We start from the raw sequence: 17,168 nt of genomic DNA on the forward strand, positions 1-17,168 counted from the left end.
AAGATTTTTAGCGTTAAGAAAACGTGTTATAAAATGAATAGCCTTTCAGTCATTTTCTATTAAATTCGTTCCTGCTTGATGAATATTTCTACCGGAGATAATACACGCGTATTTTGTCTTCTTTCTACATTCCTTACGAAGCCAGTATTTTGACAAACTAGGTATGTGAAACACTTTAGATAAATATTCACAGTAACGGTACAATGGCGAATCGGTGAATATATAAACCGTAATTAAAAGACAACCGAGTGAGACTTTTTTTACCCGAGTCAAGAGATGAATAGTATTAAAAACACGGTAAACATGATGGCTAAAAATACGAAATATGACGTCAAGGTGAAGGTATAATGTCCTTAACCTTCGATTGTTATCGCGGCCCTGGACATGTTTAAGTAAATTTTTAATGTGTTCTAATTCGCTGTGTTATTTCAAAAGTAATAGAAAAATGATCTCGGAGTAATTTTTCCAAAACATAATCTTTATTTAATGGTTTATCCAACTATCCGTATTTTTGCATATCCGGATAAGTTCTGGTAGCATTATTTAAGCTTATTATTAAAAAAATATATTGCTTACTGTTTTTTGAGGATAGACAGGTTTAATTGGTGGTCAAACTTCTCGGAAACACTTATAGCCCACTCAAATTTAACATTACATTGCTCATTCAACCGGTCATTTATGTGCTGACTTTCTCAACATGTTCAATTTAATCTTATGAAAATACCGTGATATAAAATATATTGCTGGATAAGGCCTTTGCACATTATTTCGACGTGATCTCGACGTATTTTTCTGTACTTTCTGGCAGTTCAGTGGTTAGCCAAACTTAGTTTTATCTCAAGTATGTCCAAATGCTTGCAGACTGGTTGGATGTCCTCCCTAGGGAGTTATTCATATTTGAATTAGTTACAACAGAGAGAAAAAACACCTCTGAGAAGGAAACGTGGAAGTCTAGGCATTTACAGGGCTTATGACCTGGTTTAGCCTCTCTGTTGCAACAAATTAAATTATGAATAACTCCCTAGGGAGGAAATCCAGCCAGTCTGCAAGCATTTGGATATACTCAAAACGTTGTTGAATTAACTACCTGGTAAATAAAAAAAAGTATAAAAATTGGAACATTGTTTTCAGGCGTTGCCTAGTAAGTGAATTGGTTAAGCCGGATGGATCTCACCGACGTTTTAAAAGTTTCATCTCTTTTACTTCACAGAGGTCAATAGATAGAAGAGTTGAGAAAGTGCGGATGTTCAAGCATAAGCAAAATGCTGACTGTTACACAGTGTGTGAGGTGGCCGCTTGAACCAGCCAATGACAGGTCATAAGCTCTGTAAATGCCTAGACTTCCATATTCCCTTCTCAATGGTGTTTTCCTTCTCTGTTGCAACAAATTAAAATTAGTTTTATCTGCTTTCTATTCATAACCTTTTGATACATTATGTAATGTAAAGTCGTGAAGTAATTATATTTGTTAAATGAATGAATTTCAACAGAATATTTATTCTATTGAAATTTATTGTAAAACAATTTGGTTTTTAACGATTTTTTTTTTTACCGACCGGTTTCAAAGCTACACACGCTTCTTATTGAAGGTTTATTGAATTTATAAATTCAATCATATTTTTTTTTTACGGTGAATTCTAAAAATATTATATCAATATGTTATATGGAGTTAATAAGTCAAGTGTGTTAGTCAACTTTGATAAAGAAGCTTGAGAAGCTTTAAAACCGGTTGGTGAAAAAAATAAATCATTAAAAACCAAGTTGTTTTACAACAAATTTCAATATGTTTTATACTTATTTTATGAATAACCACAAAGTAAGTAATTAAAACGTTAATTTTATTTAACAATTTCACACTTGTCCGGGAAAATAAGGAATACAATTCGAGCGTTTCCAACTCGACGTCTGCTCTCCTGTGACGTTTCTGGGGGCAATCCAGGAAAAAAAATTTGCAGTGTAAAACTACCTTTTTTTAAAAAAAAACTGAATATCTTTATTTCAAAAAAATATACGCATGTTAAAATAAAATGTAAAATATCAAACAATATATGTCCAGAAAAACTATAACAATTACAAATTACAACAGGAACAAGTCTAGGCATTTAAAGATCTTATGACCTGTCAATGGCTAGATTAAGCGCCCATTTTACACACTGTGTTACCATTTTGCTCAGATAAAATGGTAAAAATCAGTTTTTTGGTATCATAATCCAGGGAGAAAATACGGAACTATGTTTGTATGAAGAAAAGTAAGACCGTGTTTCCTCTGAAATGTCACACACAGAATTGTATTCTTTATCTTATTGGACACTGAATAATAAAATACTAATCAAAGAACTTATAACATAACATTAGATAGAAATATTAGTTTCTGTGTCCAGGAAAATAAAGGATACCGTTGTGCGTGAAATAGAACCGAAATCAAAAAATTAATCCGTCTGAACCATTCCACCTCGGATCAATCTCACCCACCTGTTGTTTGGTTTCAGTTATTCTACTTCATAGAAGTCAATCGATGGAAGTGTTGAGGAAATATGGCGGCCTCCGTAGTGTAGTGGTCAAGACGTTTGACTCACGCACGGAAGGTTCCGGGTTCGATTTCCGGTTAGAACACAAAAATTAAAATGTGATTTTTCTTAAGCCTAGGTGTTCTGTGATGTAATTCACCACTGCAATTGGGCCTCCTGGCCTGTTGTGGTGTAAATAATAAATAAATTAATTAATTAATAAATAAATGGATATTATCTATTATCTTATCTGCTATTTACAATGTGATGAGAGATTTCTGTTTTTTCTCAAGTTTCCTAACTTACTGTATAGTAATGCGTTCGTATGAACAGAAAAAAAAATGTACGCGTCATTCCGAAGCATGGTAAAAACCAATTAGTCACTGCCGTCATCCTTAAGTTATCTAACTATTTAAATTTCTTGCAACGGAGAGGGAAAACACTTTTAAAGAGGTAATGTGGATATCATTTACATGGTTTATGACATGTCATTAGCTTGTTCAAGTAACCACTTTACAACTTGTTTCACATTTACCATTCTGCCTATGGTCAAAAATCCATATTTCCTCAACTATTTTATCGGTTGACTTCTGTGAAGTAAAATAAATGAAACCGAACAACAGGTGGGTGAGATTGAATCGGGTTGTGGTCCTGTAGCTAGTGCCTCGGACTCATGGACCAAAGGTCCGTGGTTCGAATCCTTCTCTACCTCTACTTAATTCCCATTTTCTAATAGTAAGTTATATACAACCCCTTGGTTTTTTATTAACAAAATGGACCTCAAAATGAAATATTTGGGTAAATCATAAAAACGCAAATATTTATTTAAGAAAAAAAAAACAAAATTTATATTCATATGTATATATATATTGGCATATATCACATCACACACACATGTATATATATACACATGTATGTGTATGTAAGAGTGTGTATGTGGGTATGTGTATATATATATGTATATATGCAACTATATGTATGTATATATGCATGTATATGTATGCGTATGTATGTTTATATGTGTACTTGCGTATGTGTGTATGTATATGGACAGGCATTTTCCTACTAGGCATAACTTTATGATATTAATAATAAAAAGTAACATTAAAAAAGAAAAAACTTATTCTTGCGATCTTACTGACAATCGAACCCGGAACACAAGTGTATTAGCCAAGCGCCTCGGCCATTTCGATACAGATTTTTAGTTGTTAATTTGAAGAAAGAAATACAAATTTAAAATAAATAAAATATCTCAAAAGTAAGAAGTAGAAAGATATGTGAGAATTACAACATTTTTTATATTAATATTTATTCTTAATTTATAAGTGGGTTAGGATATTCGTGTTGTTATGCAAATAAAGTAGGATTATATATAAATGTTTGGTTGTATTTTAAAGAGTTCGTTTGTTTAGTTGGCAACTGTCAAACGGTCAGCTTTAACGTTCCTTAAAAAAAAAATATGAAAGAAAATGTTTTTTTTATGACTTTTGCTTTGACCGAATTTGTTGTGGTTTTAATTGTAAGTTTTTTTGGAGGGTAAGTTTTGATATCAAATAAAAAATGATAAATTAGATAGGAGTTAACACGAGTTGTGTCTGTTTTTTTTCAAATTAAAAAATATGCTTCAAAAGTTTAAAAAAATTGCAAATGTAAAAAATAAAGTAGTATTGCATCATTTGGAAGAAATTTTTAAATATGCTTCACGTAATATTTTATTTTTTAAAGTAATTTTTTTAATTACAAGCCTTTAAATTGGAATATCAAGTAAATGAACATGAGCATTTTCGACACCTGTTTCTGTTCGAGTACGATCGAGGGAATAAAAGAGAAAACACATGAGGGTACGATGTTTATTGCAATAACAGTTTGCTTTTAAAAAAACCTATTTATTTTTTTTTCTGAATTATATTCACACAATTATTTAAGGCCTTAAATCCAATTCACGAGTTAAAGTTTATAATGCTTTTATTATTAAAGTATTTCAAATGTTTAATTTGTACTGAATTCCCGTATTAAAAGTGTTTAACGTCGTAATGTTATGCATACTTAAAGTATTTATTTTTTCGACGGACTTATGCAGTCCATTTTAACGCTGGTAAATACAATTTCTTTTAATAAATACAAGCACTAATAAAATAAAATACAACCAAATAAAATTAAAGCTAGGACAAAATAAAAAATTACTACCTCATTGAAATTGAAAATTACTTTAAATATTTCAATTTGTTTTTTAGTACAGTACCTAATAGAGACAGAAAAGTGATACATAGAAATACATGTTTGTATATTTTTAAAAACAATGTAACAATGGCAGTTTAATCTCAGAATCAGATTTCTAGGAATAAATTTGGAGTAAACAATTCAATGGCATGTGATTTGTTCGGCAATTTCTTAAAATTTTATTGTGTAAGGCGCAGAATGAGTTTGCCAACTTTTAGGAATAAATGCATTTTATTTTTTTGTATTTTGAATAAAAAAAGCATTATTTACTGATTTGTCTTTACCATATATTACGCAAATATCGCGAGAAGCTTTATCGGGGTATTCCCTCGATTGAACTTTGTCAGTTCATTCCGTTTTGAAGGCTTGTAATCAAATAAAATATAACATGTAACGTAAAAACAAACACAACATCAAAAAAATAAATTTAAAAAAACGGACATAACTGTTTTTGACACCTAAAATTAAATAAATAAAAGGAAAAATAAATGTTTTTCGTTGGAATCAATTAATTAAAATTAAGGATAAAATTGCTTCATTTTTAGATGCCACGCCGGAGAAGTAAGTGATCCAGTTGTGACTCTCGACCAGGGTGTCCTGAGAGGCAGAACCCTGACTACCAATAGGGGGTGTCAGTACGACAGTTACCTGGGAATACCGTATGCAAAGCCGCCTGTCGGGGATCTAAGATTCCGTGTACGTATCTTCAATCTAAACAATCAACCCTGAGCTTAATCGGGCTAGCGAGCAGTGCATCTATATGCTCCGCAAAAGCCCAGAAGGTAATATTGGTTAATTACGGCAACGGAAAAACAGACTTGAGAAATATCACATTTGGTTTTCGTGATCTCACCGGAAACCGAACACGCAACCCTTTGTACTTGAAGCAAGCGTTTTTGTCATTTAATCACAAGAGCATTTCATTTGTAAAATACTGACTCATAGGTACCGGCCAGAAAGTCATCATAATGTTGGTATCCACATCCGGTGTTGCGCAGGGCACTGCATTAGTACTGCAATTGATGATGATTTGTACACAGTTGAGAAGCATCTTTGAGAAGGTGATATGGTAGTCTAGACATTTAGTGGGCATATGACCCGTGATTGGCTGGTTTAAATAATTTACACACTGTAACCAATACTATTCATACCTATTTTTTAACATCCAAATTTTTTCAACTTATCTGTTGACTTTAACAAAGTAAAAGAGCTTAAATATTTATTGATTTAGGTTAAAGTCATCTGGCTGAATTATTTGACCCACTAGGCAACGCCTGAAATTACTTTTAATTTTGTATACTTCTTTTTTAAAAAAAATATTGTTTTATTATTAAATTTCATAAAAAGTACATGTTTTTGTGAAATTCTAAACATATCTACTTTAACACATCTAGTAAATATCAGTTAGTTTACTTACGTATGCGTTATATGTTAGTAAATCAATGTTTAATTCATTCTTTATTTTTTTCAATGAATTTTGTGCTCAAAGCTTCCAACTAATAATTTTCACATTTTCATTATTTCAATCATCGGTAAGATTATTTTGATTACAATTGTCAAAAAAAAAGGTTCTTTTGTTTAAACGACATCAAAACGTATTTAAATTTGTTTTGAAGGATCCTCAACCTGCCGAGAAATGGAATGGTGTCTTGGATGCTTTCACAGCAAGAAATGCAAGCGCGCAATACGAACTGGTTTTTCAAAATAAATACTTAGGAAGTGAAGATTGCCTTTATATCAACGTGTTCGTACCAAAATCAGATCCAGGAAACAAAAGCTTCCCTGTCATGGTTTGGTTCCACGGCGGAGGCTTCATCATGGGCGATGGCGGTCCTGCCATATACGGTCCTGGCAACTTCATGGAAAAGCGAGTTATTCTCGTAACTGTCAATTACAGACTAGGAGCTTTAGGGTTTCTGTCTTTAGATACTCCCGAAGTCCCCGGAAACGCTGGACTTAAAGATCAAAGACAAGCCCTCAAATGGGTACAAAAAAACATCAAAAACTTTGATGGAGATCCAAAAAAAGTTACAATATTTGGACAAAGTGCAGGCTCTGCAGCGGTGCATTACCACGTGTTGTCGAAAAAATCGTCAGGTCTTTTTTCAGCAGCAATCATGCAGTCTGGTGTAGCCAATTGTCCGTGGGCTTTACAAAAAAATCCCGTTGACGTCGCATATGCTTTGGCAAATGTTTTAGGATTCAAGTCAAAAAGTAAAGAAGCTGTTTTGGAATTTTTAAGATCTGTGTTAGAAAAAGATTTGGTTTTAGCAACTGTTTCCCCAGATATAAGTGGTAAATTTCAACCTGCAATAGCTCCTGTAATAGAATCCACTTTTCCAAATGTAGAACCGTTTATTTCTCGTGCACCAATTGAGGCTCTCTTAACTGGAGAATTCAATCATGTACCGACAATTATTGGACTTACATCTTATGAAGGTCTGGTACAATTTACACCTGCTTTTTCAAACCCATCCGATCTCGATGATATAAAGCATAATCGTATTCCCGACTTGACGAGATATATCCCGGATGAATTAAAAGCCAAAATAGGTGAAGCCGGTGTCACATTTATTAAAAGTAAAATTCAAGAATATTACTTTCCAACAACGGATAATCTTGCGAACAACTTGACCTATTTTTACTCAGATTTCGGATTTGTGGTAGACACCTTAAGTGCTTTAAAATCAAACGTTTTATTTTCTCCGACATATTTCTACAAATTTTCATTTGGTGGATCGAAGAATATTATAAAACTTACCAGTAACTTGGAGTACAGAGGAGCTGGTCATTCTGATGAGCTTTGCTATTTGTTTGATGTTCAACAATCAGGAATCAATAAAATACCTCTAACTGCTGCAGATGTGGAAGTGTCTAATAATTTGTTAGAGTTGTGGACAAATTTTGCAAAATACAGGTAAGTTAAATAAACGTGTATTTATAAAAAAATATTGAATAAAGATTTACAGAAAATTAACAGTTTGTATATACAACAAACTGTATTTATTCCATAAAGAACATTAATTATAAAAGTTTTCCTCGTAGTCTTTTAAATAGCGCGTTTGCTTACCATGCAAAAGACGTGAAATATTTATTTTAAAAATGTGTTTTTAAACTGAAATATTTCATAGTTCCAGGACTCATACCTAAAGCGTAAGACTGATCATTTTGGCTTCATGTAGCAAAAATTAACAAGATACGCTGTAATTGGTCTACCAATGCAGTGGTCTATGCACCATCAGATGTAGAAAGGTGAATAATAAAATATTAAAATTGATTTATGAATTTTAAAAGTACATCCTGGAACGATATCAAATATGTACGTAAACTATTTTGTAACTATATCAACTCAAAATCTCTGTAAAAATATTTCGTATTTTGCTAAACTTAAGAACTTAGTTTTAATCTGAGTAAATCGCTGATTGAATAAAATTTTATTTGTCTTGAGTTATTATTTAATAATTTTTAATATTGAATAATTTATTGTTTGTTTCCTATAGTCAATGACATACCAGTTTTTAAAATAATACCTTAAATAACTTTGAAACTTTACAATTTATTTATTTCTTTTTTTATATTTGAAGCACTAACTAATCGTTCAAAAATGTAAAAAGTAGTTAAAAAGTAAGAAAACATAAGATGAATATTAAGTTTATGAATCTTACAAACAAATTACTATGTACACATAGGCATATTATGTATATTGTATACGTTAGTATAAATAAATAAAATTAAAAATATTTATTAACAGATACTTTCTTGGTTGATCGGTTATTTTGTAATGTCAGTAGTACCTATTTCCTATGTACAGCTAAATGAGCATGTTGAACCAATATAGATTGTTTGAAAATAAAATTTCGAGGGTCTTAAACTAATTACATTTACTCTTTAAAAAAAAAAAAACAGTTATAATTTATATTTGTCTAAATAAGGGTGTACATATAAAACAAGGTATTACGCATTAGCCAGAAATATTGCGATCTTAAGAAGTGACCGATTCCAGATATTGGTATGGTCTAATATGATTAAATTAAAATAAAAACAGCGTTTTTAACCAACCTTTTAGTTACCGACCGGTTTCAAAAGCTACGCGAGCTTCCAAATCGAAGTATAATTTACCAAAGTTTTATTTAGTTATTCATAAATAAGCTTGTGTAGCTTAGAAGCTAGTCGGTTTTATGTTTTTCTAAAACAATAAGCTAAAGTGGGTGTTTTATTTTATAAAATGAATTTATTGTCATTTATGTACATTATTTTTCTTGTTCAGAAATCCGACTCCTGAAGGGCTGTGTAGTTTTTCTCCAGTTTGGACACCAGCCTCCCCATCCAATATTGTATGTCTGGATATAGACGTGAACCCGAGACTTGTTGCGAACCCCTTCGAGGGAGGTGCCCAATTCTGGGAGGGAATTATGAAAGTACTTACCGGAGGACAAAATAGCTAAACTCGCATTTGAGTAATATTTTAACTAGACTATTAAATTATTTAAAAAATCAAAACTGTTATATTTATTTTAATTACAACCAAGCTATTTTTAAGTTTAAATCTTGGTCAAAAAGTTGTCATCATCAACATATTCTTATCTGCAATGTTTTGATTTTGTACAAATTTTTAAATACAAGAACTAGATTCCACCCCCCAGGGAGCCATTAAAACTAGCATATATAAAGATCAGAACACGATAAAGAACTCTCTCAGTAAAAGGAATATAGAAGTCTTCATATATACAGTTAACACACTAGAAATATAGGATTTCCGTGTTGTTTAATTTATTTCTAAAGTTTATCCTAATTATTAAGAGAATTTAGTAAAAATTAATTAGATTGCCTTGTAATATTATGTTGAGAGGAAGGGGTATATAATAATGAAAGAGTGCTCAATCAAATTCCCATGTAGGTTTTATAGTCTTTAACGAATAAAGGATAACAATCCCCATAATTAGACAAATATTAAACCTATGTCTTAATTTAATTCTTAATATTACGGACTTATAACTAAACTTAATACTACCCAAAAACGATCTGGAGGCAGCAGCATCTAGCTGCGGCGAGGGCGCGCGGTTAGCGCGTAGGCGGCGTCGTGTCTGTGGACGACGCGTGGAGCTGCGTGTTGCAGGCGGAGTTGTTTGCGGCGGCAGCGTCCAGCTGCGGCGAGGGCGCACGGTTAGCGCGTAGGCGGACGTCTTGTCGACGACGCGTGAGGCTGCGTGTTGCAGGCGGAGTTGTTTGCGGCGGCAGCGTCCAGCTGCGGCGGGGATGCGTGGTTAGCGCGTAGGCGGACGTCTTGTCGACGACGCGTGAGGCTGCGTGTGGCAGGCGGAGTTGTTGTTTGCGGCGGCAGCATCCAGCTGCGGCGGGGACGCGTGGTTAGCACGTAGGCGGACGTCTTGTCGACGACGCGTGAGGCTGCGTGTTGCAGGCGGAGTTGTTTGCGGCGGCAGCATCCAGCTGCGGCGGGGACGCATGGTTAGCGCGTAGGCGGACGTCTTGTCGACGACGCGTGAGGCTGCGTGTTGCAGGCGGCCACGTGGTGAAAGCTGGCAGACTGGGCCAGAGAACTTCGGAGATCAAACGAAGGGCTGGGACAAGTCCGAGTACTTGTCCCGCGACGAGTTTCGCGACTTTCTTCTCCTCACTGATCTTCGACTGATACTCAACTAAAAACTTCCTCGACTAAAAAAAACTTCGGAGGCCCGGAGACCTGCCACTCAACTAAAAAAACTTAAGGGCTGTGGCCCATTTTATAGACCCACCCGATTGTGTCTGTCTCCTTTCCCCCTCACACATATAGCACAATTAGAATGTTGTCCTTTTTCAACCCTTATTACTAAACAAATCTTACATCTAAACTTATATCCAACAAAACTATAATAATAATTATATTTATAATTAACTTACACTAACTTAATTAAATCAACTTAAATACAAACATGGAGATTAAGATATAATTTATTTATAATTTCGCCTCGTGGTTGATGGTTGATAGAGGTTCCTGGACCGGAACCTGAAGCGTAAGCTGATCGCCTTACCTTCTATGTAAATGGGAATCACTTAACGAACTGATCCGGTGCTATATGCACCACCAAGTGCGGATAGAGAAATGAGGATGAATAAAGATATGCATGTCGAATAAAGCGTCGGGTTCGATTCCCGGCAAGGAAGATGTGAAAATTGATTTTTAATTTAAATTCTAGGCTGCACTGTTTTTATCGTTCCTTGATTGGAACCCGAAGCGTAAAACTGACCATCTTGCCTCCATACATATGAGTGACCGGAATATCTGTCGACCGTGTTAGTACCCTATGCATCTTTCGGCATGCAGATAATCCGAGCAAGGTTTCTCACGTTCCGGAGACGGGAAGTTTTACATTTTATGATGGGGTAGGATTAAGTCCGGTCCCTTGGAAGAATTTCGGGATTTACTTCGTTGTACGGAGTCGTGTTTTATTGACCTCTGTTAATAAGTGCAAAAACCCAAGTATTTAACCGTGGCTAGTTGCAAGGAATTTACTTTAGCTTTCAAAATTTCCCAAAACGCACGTGTATGATTATTTATCACTATCGGCATCCTTAGTTAAAAACCCAATTTTAATATTAATTATTTTTGCCAATGGTTTTATTGGTAAACACCGCTTTGGTGTTTTTCCATACATCACAGTTAATGTCGTTGGTTAGTTTAAGATAAATTAAAGTTTTTTAGTTTCCATAATCAATCGCTCGCATAGGTGAATATCATTCGATCAAAATAATAAAAACAGTATTTTGTAAGTACCGGCCCTATCATTCGTAAAAATTCAAAGTGAAAAGAAAATGGAATTTTTGGTTTGAATAATTTTCTTTTCCAAAACAGGTCTGCGTTCAATTTAAACTGAAGTTGATGGAATTTTACGTAAAGAGTAAACACACACATATCTGTCAGAAACGGTTGTAAATTTCCACAGGTCGAACCTGAAAGAACTTTTCGAATGTTTATTTTTGGTTGTAAAATTCCTGAAAATTTATTTTTCGCAGGGCGCCCTTACAAAACACATTCAAACGGCTTTCTTTTCGTTATTTATTTCACTAAGAGACAAATCGTTAAGGGTTCAAGTTGAATAACGTTTTGAAAAAATAAGCAGTTTTAAATTTGTTTTAAAATGCGTTTATTTTAGCTTTGGTGTAATTTCCGGGATCGGTTGTTTATTTTTAAATTCATTATAACAGTAACATTAAAAATGATTTGTATAGAATCTGAATATCATTAAGATTAAAGAAAAAAAAATGACGCACAAAGACTTTAATAAAATATAATAATTATTTATTTATTTATTAATGAAATCATACAGTCTTTATATAAAACAAGGTACAAAAGAACAATTTTAAAAAAGTAAGACCAATTACAGATTTCACACTAATGAATGCAGGAGGAAAGGGGAAAAATAATTTAATTCTAAAAAAGTAAAAATAAAAATATTACATAAAAAGTTCATAAAAAGGAGAAGAAATTGTAAAGCTACTTTCCTCCCTCTACTTTCTTCTACCTTCTTCTTACCTTCTACTTTCCTCCCTCTCTCTCTGCTTCCATGAACATTTCAATTTAATTGTAAAAAATCACAACCAACAATAAATTATTCGATGCAGGTAGTAGATGTAGGTAAGTATAAATTAAGAGTTGAAATCAAATGTTTAAAATTTAAAGTAAAAGTTAAAATTAAAATGAAAAGATAAAATTAAAATTAAGTTAAAAGTTTAAATTAAAAGTTAAAATTAAGAATTAAAATTAAAAAGTTAAAATTGAAAGACAAAATTAAAAATCAAATTAAAAGTTAAAAGTCAAGTTATTAACAAAATCTTTTTTAATAAACACGTTAGGCTTTTATTTCCTAAAATGTTATTTGCTATTTTTAATTTTATAAAGTAAATTCTAATTACTAGTGCAAGTAAACCTTTATTCTAATCAAACACTGATACGAGTCTGTTGATTTAGTTAATATTATTGTTTTTTCTGTTAAAAAAAAAAATAAAATTAGTGGACACAAATCAGAGTTTGATTTTTATATTTTAATGATAATATGAAGTTCTTCAGAATAAATATGAACTCAATAAATATGTAAACAGTGCTTATATTAAAAAACCTAGTTAGGAAACAACCTAATTTAGAATGTTTTAATTTAATAATTTCCTTATATTATAATTTTTCACTCGATTTAATTATTTTTCTCATTTTTATGATAAAATATGAAAATATTGTTTACCTTATTTCAAAAATGTTATTTTTCTGTCTTAAGTAATTAGAAATAAGAATACCTGCCTTCTTTGATTTTTGTATATTTCAAGCTTAGAATAATAATACGCCACTGGCTAATAGAGTCGCCCCATACGGACAAAAGCCATTCTTCAACGGACAAAAGCACATCTAGATTATGAACCACAAATGAAACAACAATTTACAGCAATTCAACGGGTCGTAGGTACTCAGGTCGAAAATTACAAGCACAAACTGAAACCGTCCTTTACACGCTTGTTATTAAAACTATAAACAGAACCAAAAATTGGAAAAACATTTTTTCTACGCGATGGAGCTAAAGGGCTTCTCTAGCGAATTATTACTTTGAGATTATAGCACAGACGGATAGTATTTTAGAGAAAGTAGAACAGAAGTCTAGGGATTTACAGAGCATCTGACTTGTCACAGTTTTTTTTTTCTTCCGTTGGCTTGTCGGGTTCCCCTGACGTTGGTAATGACTGTTCTGTCCTGCGCTATTTTTAAACTCCGCAGCCAGGACGACTGCTTGTTCGCACTGATGCACTCACTGTAGTAATTCCCAAGAAAAGATGACCAGAGTAGTTTTCCATTGCCTTCTCTGGTGGATTTTTCTTTTGAGGTTACCATCCCTCAGCTGGTTGGTACTGGTTTGGAGGCGCCAGAAACTCATCTTTCATCCTCTCGTTATCTGCTGTAATCACACCGTTATGAGTGTGATTTCATTGCCCAAAGTTCGCGACGTCATATTTTTTATAGCTAGTAAAACATGGATGATGAAAGCGGATGATTTGAAGGAGTGGAGTCGTTTGGAAGAGTCATTTATCCAGCAGTGGAGAGAACAAGGCCGATGAAGAAGAGGATGACTTTAGAGGTTTAATTAATCACTTGACACACTGTGTAACAATCACCATTTTGCCTATGTTTTGACCTCCACAATTTTTGAAAAGCCAATGAGTTGAAATCGTTATTGTCGGCAAAAATTCGGAAAAACTCAAAATATTGTTTTCGGTTTGGTTTGTCCTTTGCTTTTGTCTAGGTATTGCCTGTTATCTCTTTTTACTATTTTATGTATAAGTGCGTAGTTTTTTTAATTTGTATCCGGGCGCATAGAAAAAAAAGGTCGTTCTTTATGTGAAATAGAAACAGAATCCTGGACGACTGTTTTCTATTAAATGATTATCTATAATCAAGTAAAAATACTGAAAAGGGATATTCTACATTGCAATATTTTATTATTCCTGGACTGGTATTTGAAACATAAGACAAATCATACTTTCACCTAACATCATACGAACATCTATTAAGTACTGTCGAGTAAAAAAAAGAATTTTTTGTTCTTATTGGTAGCAAAAAATATCTTATAAAATTTATAATTTTAAATTCCCGCAAAAACGGGTCTTGCATTAGCCACGCCCCTAACACGTCACGATCCGGTTAAATTTTCAACATTGTTTACGACCGTTAAAATTTAAATAAAACATCATCATGAATTTTCAACGTCACAGCTCTCAAGGCCAAACATGTAGCGTTTTTTTATAAACTCACTTCTTAACAATTTGATTAAAAAAAATATGTGTGAAAACATTTCTCTACAATATTGATTTTGAAAATACAGTTAATTTTTATAAATCCATTTCACATATTTTTATCGGTATTCATAGTATTCGATTTTTCCCTATTCTAAAAAAAATAATTATTCAATGGATTGAAAATAATTTTGGTTACGTCATCATCTGCAATCTGAGTTTGGATAGAATTAAGATTTTTCTCATGTTCCGAGCAATACATGCATTATTATAACCGTGCAGTATACAGAATCCAGTAAAGGAAATGCTTTGGACTCGAGCCAGAAAAAGTATTACGGGCAGATTTTCTCTGCACTTTCAAGACCAAGGAAAAGTATTCCCAGAAACGTGTGAAATCCAGAAGTCATTTGGAAGAATATTTGAAACCGTTCGATGCATTTATATAAGTTCTTGGAGAAACTAAATAAATTATTTGATAGGCGGATATGAGAGTTTGACTGTGAAAGTAAAAATTTTCGGTAGAGTAAAAAGACGTCAGGGGGAGGTGGAGCAAGTTGTCACATTCTTAATTATGCCTTTACCAGAAGATCCTGTGGCATAAGTGTCAAACAGCGTGTTTAAACATTATGTCTGCAGTGTCTGACGGAACGCAAAATGTGCCGGTCCTTCTTAATTCAAATAAAACCAATGAGACCGTATTTTGGGCTTTAAAGTAACTTTTGTTGACTGATTTTGAAGTTTAAAAAGGAGTTAATGTTCTCTGAACCCTACCTGTGGGTTGCCTAAATATGTTCCTAGTAATAAGATAAGGTCATAAGCCAGGAAGCAGAATGTAATGCTCCGGCAAAAAATACCCGGTCAACACTATGCGAAGAAACTGATAAAAAGGTACTCGCAAAGTTTTGCTTTTGACCTAATAAAGTGCAGCCGAAATCAAGCGAGGGTTATCACTAGATCCCGCCCAGGGCACTGCAGATTAAACAAACACCTTGCAAGAATGAACCTTTCCGAAACATCTAGATGTAGGTTCTGCAGTGCAAATAAGGAAACGCCCATACACATTATATGTGAATGTGATGCTTTACATCATAAAAGTAGCCTCATCCTCGGGAGACCACTGGTTAAACTTGAGGATGTTAAAGAGCTCGCCTTCTACCTAATAACCCGATACTTAACAGATCTGGGCTTTAAGGGGGAGATTTAGCAAGATGTAAACTCTCGCGTTTCACACAAAAGCCAGGCTCTTTTTAGACCTGGCCTTGGAGGGCAAGAACTATTCACGGGGAACCGGTGCAATATATCTTCATAGGTCGCAGTGACGCCAGGAGCTTGCACAGCACTGACCCTCACCACTAAGAATAAAAATAGGAATAGAGGAGGTAACTAAAAGTAAATTGTTAAAATTTCAAGTATCTTTGCTGACATTGAGATATGGTACCAAAATTATACAAATTTTCTTGTTGATGTTATAGCATTTTGCTTTTTTTTTCAGGTCAGGGGGCAGTTGTTATAACAAGATGAGGACAAATTGTTACTTACTACGAAAAATGGGTTTTGCGTCAAGTCAATGAAAATGTGCAAAACATTCATGTAAATGTGTGTATTCGGGGGGATTAAGACCACAGTTCACACAAAATAGTAAGGCTGATCACCTTACCTTCATGTAACAGATGATAAATGCCGTATTTAGTATTTGAATACAGTGCCCTATTCACCATTAGGTGCTGACTATAATGATGCAAAATACGTATTTTTTTATCACTTCAATAAACATATTGTATTCTTAATTTCAAATTACAGTTGTGATTAAATTGTACTTAAAGATTGTATTTCAATTCTAAAAAAAACATATTTATAAAATTAAGAAGGATATTGAGATTAAAAATTCTCGAACTTCGAAAATGTTTTGATACATTAAATATAGATACTTTTGTAAGCTAATCTTTTGATAACATTATTCCTTTGCGTTTCCAGAAACAAAATAAACATTTTTAAACGATCTTCTCTTTGTAAAAACAAAAGAACAATGCTATAGTTGCGGACCGCATTTATTTATTTTCAAACGAACCCATTTTGTTAGATTTCTGTTTTATTTGTATAAGAACTTTCCAGGTCAATACTCTTTACTCAGCCATGGGAAAATGAACATTTATTTATTCATTCAAAATTACACTCGTCATATTCATGGACTTATTAAGTCCTTTCAGACTGTGCCCGTGTTAAGCCATAATAATTAACAAGAATAAAAAAATACACAGTAAATTCAATTAAATTATAATAATATGTGATGCAAAAAAATAACAATCAAGAAAAATAAAGTAAAGAAACAAATAATTAAATTCCAAAAAGGAATCGGGTTGTGGTCATAGTCAGCCACATGTGGCTAGTATCTCGGACTCACGGACCAAAGGGCCGTGATTCGAATCTCACTCTACCCCAAGTTGATTCCCGTTTTCTAATAGTTATTTATTTACAACTCGTTAAAAATGGCCCTCAAAATTAAGTTTTTAGGTAAATCGAATATTTTGGTAGAACGCAAATATTTCTTACAAAAAAATAAAAAATAATAATAACACCAAAAATGATCAGATATAAATATTAAAATATAAATTATACAAATTGAGAAACATAAATCGCATCTATAGTAACAATGACGACGAAAACGACTCA

General features: G+C 33.2%; 1 protein-coding gene across 3 annotated transcripts; it reads left to right on the plus strand.

Moving 5' to 3' along the window:
• Positions 1-3,902: 3,902 nt before the first annotated feature.
• Positions 3,903-9,227, plus strand: LOC148276436 (carboxylic ester hydrolase-like). Of its 3 annotated transcripts, none has more exons than XR_015823736.1 (5): positions 3,911-4,043; positions 5,273-5,423; positions 6,344-7,644; positions 7,859-7,979; positions 8,995-9,227. XR_015823736.1 is itself a non-coding variant. In XM_088234285.1 (4 exons), the coding sequence occupies exons 1-4, from the start codon at positions 3,967-3,969 to the stop codon at positions 9,170-9,172; spliced, it is 1,707 nt and encodes a 568-aa protein (XP_088090411.1). In that variant the 5' UTR covers positions 3,903-3,966; the 3' UTR covers positions 9,173-9,227. The 3 variants fall into 3 exon arrangements, 1 of the variants encoding a protein (XP_088090411.1); XR_015823737.1 differs by having other exon boundaries at positions 7,859-8,046; positions 8,995-9,107; XM_088234285.1 differs by lacking the exon at positions 7,859-7,979 and having other exon boundaries at positions 3,903-4,043.
• Positions 9,228-17,168: the final 7,941 nt, after the last annotated feature.

Source organism: Micrasema longulum, unplaced genomic scaffold (genome assembly GCF_059751315.1).
Source record: "Micrasema longulum isolate JH-2025_06_02 unplaced genomic scaffold, ASM5975131v1 h1tg001218l, whole genome shotgun sequence".
In the NCBI taxonomy this organism is placed as follows: Eukaryota; Metazoa; Arthropoda; class Insecta; order Trichoptera; family Brachycentridae; genus Micrasema; species Micrasema longulum.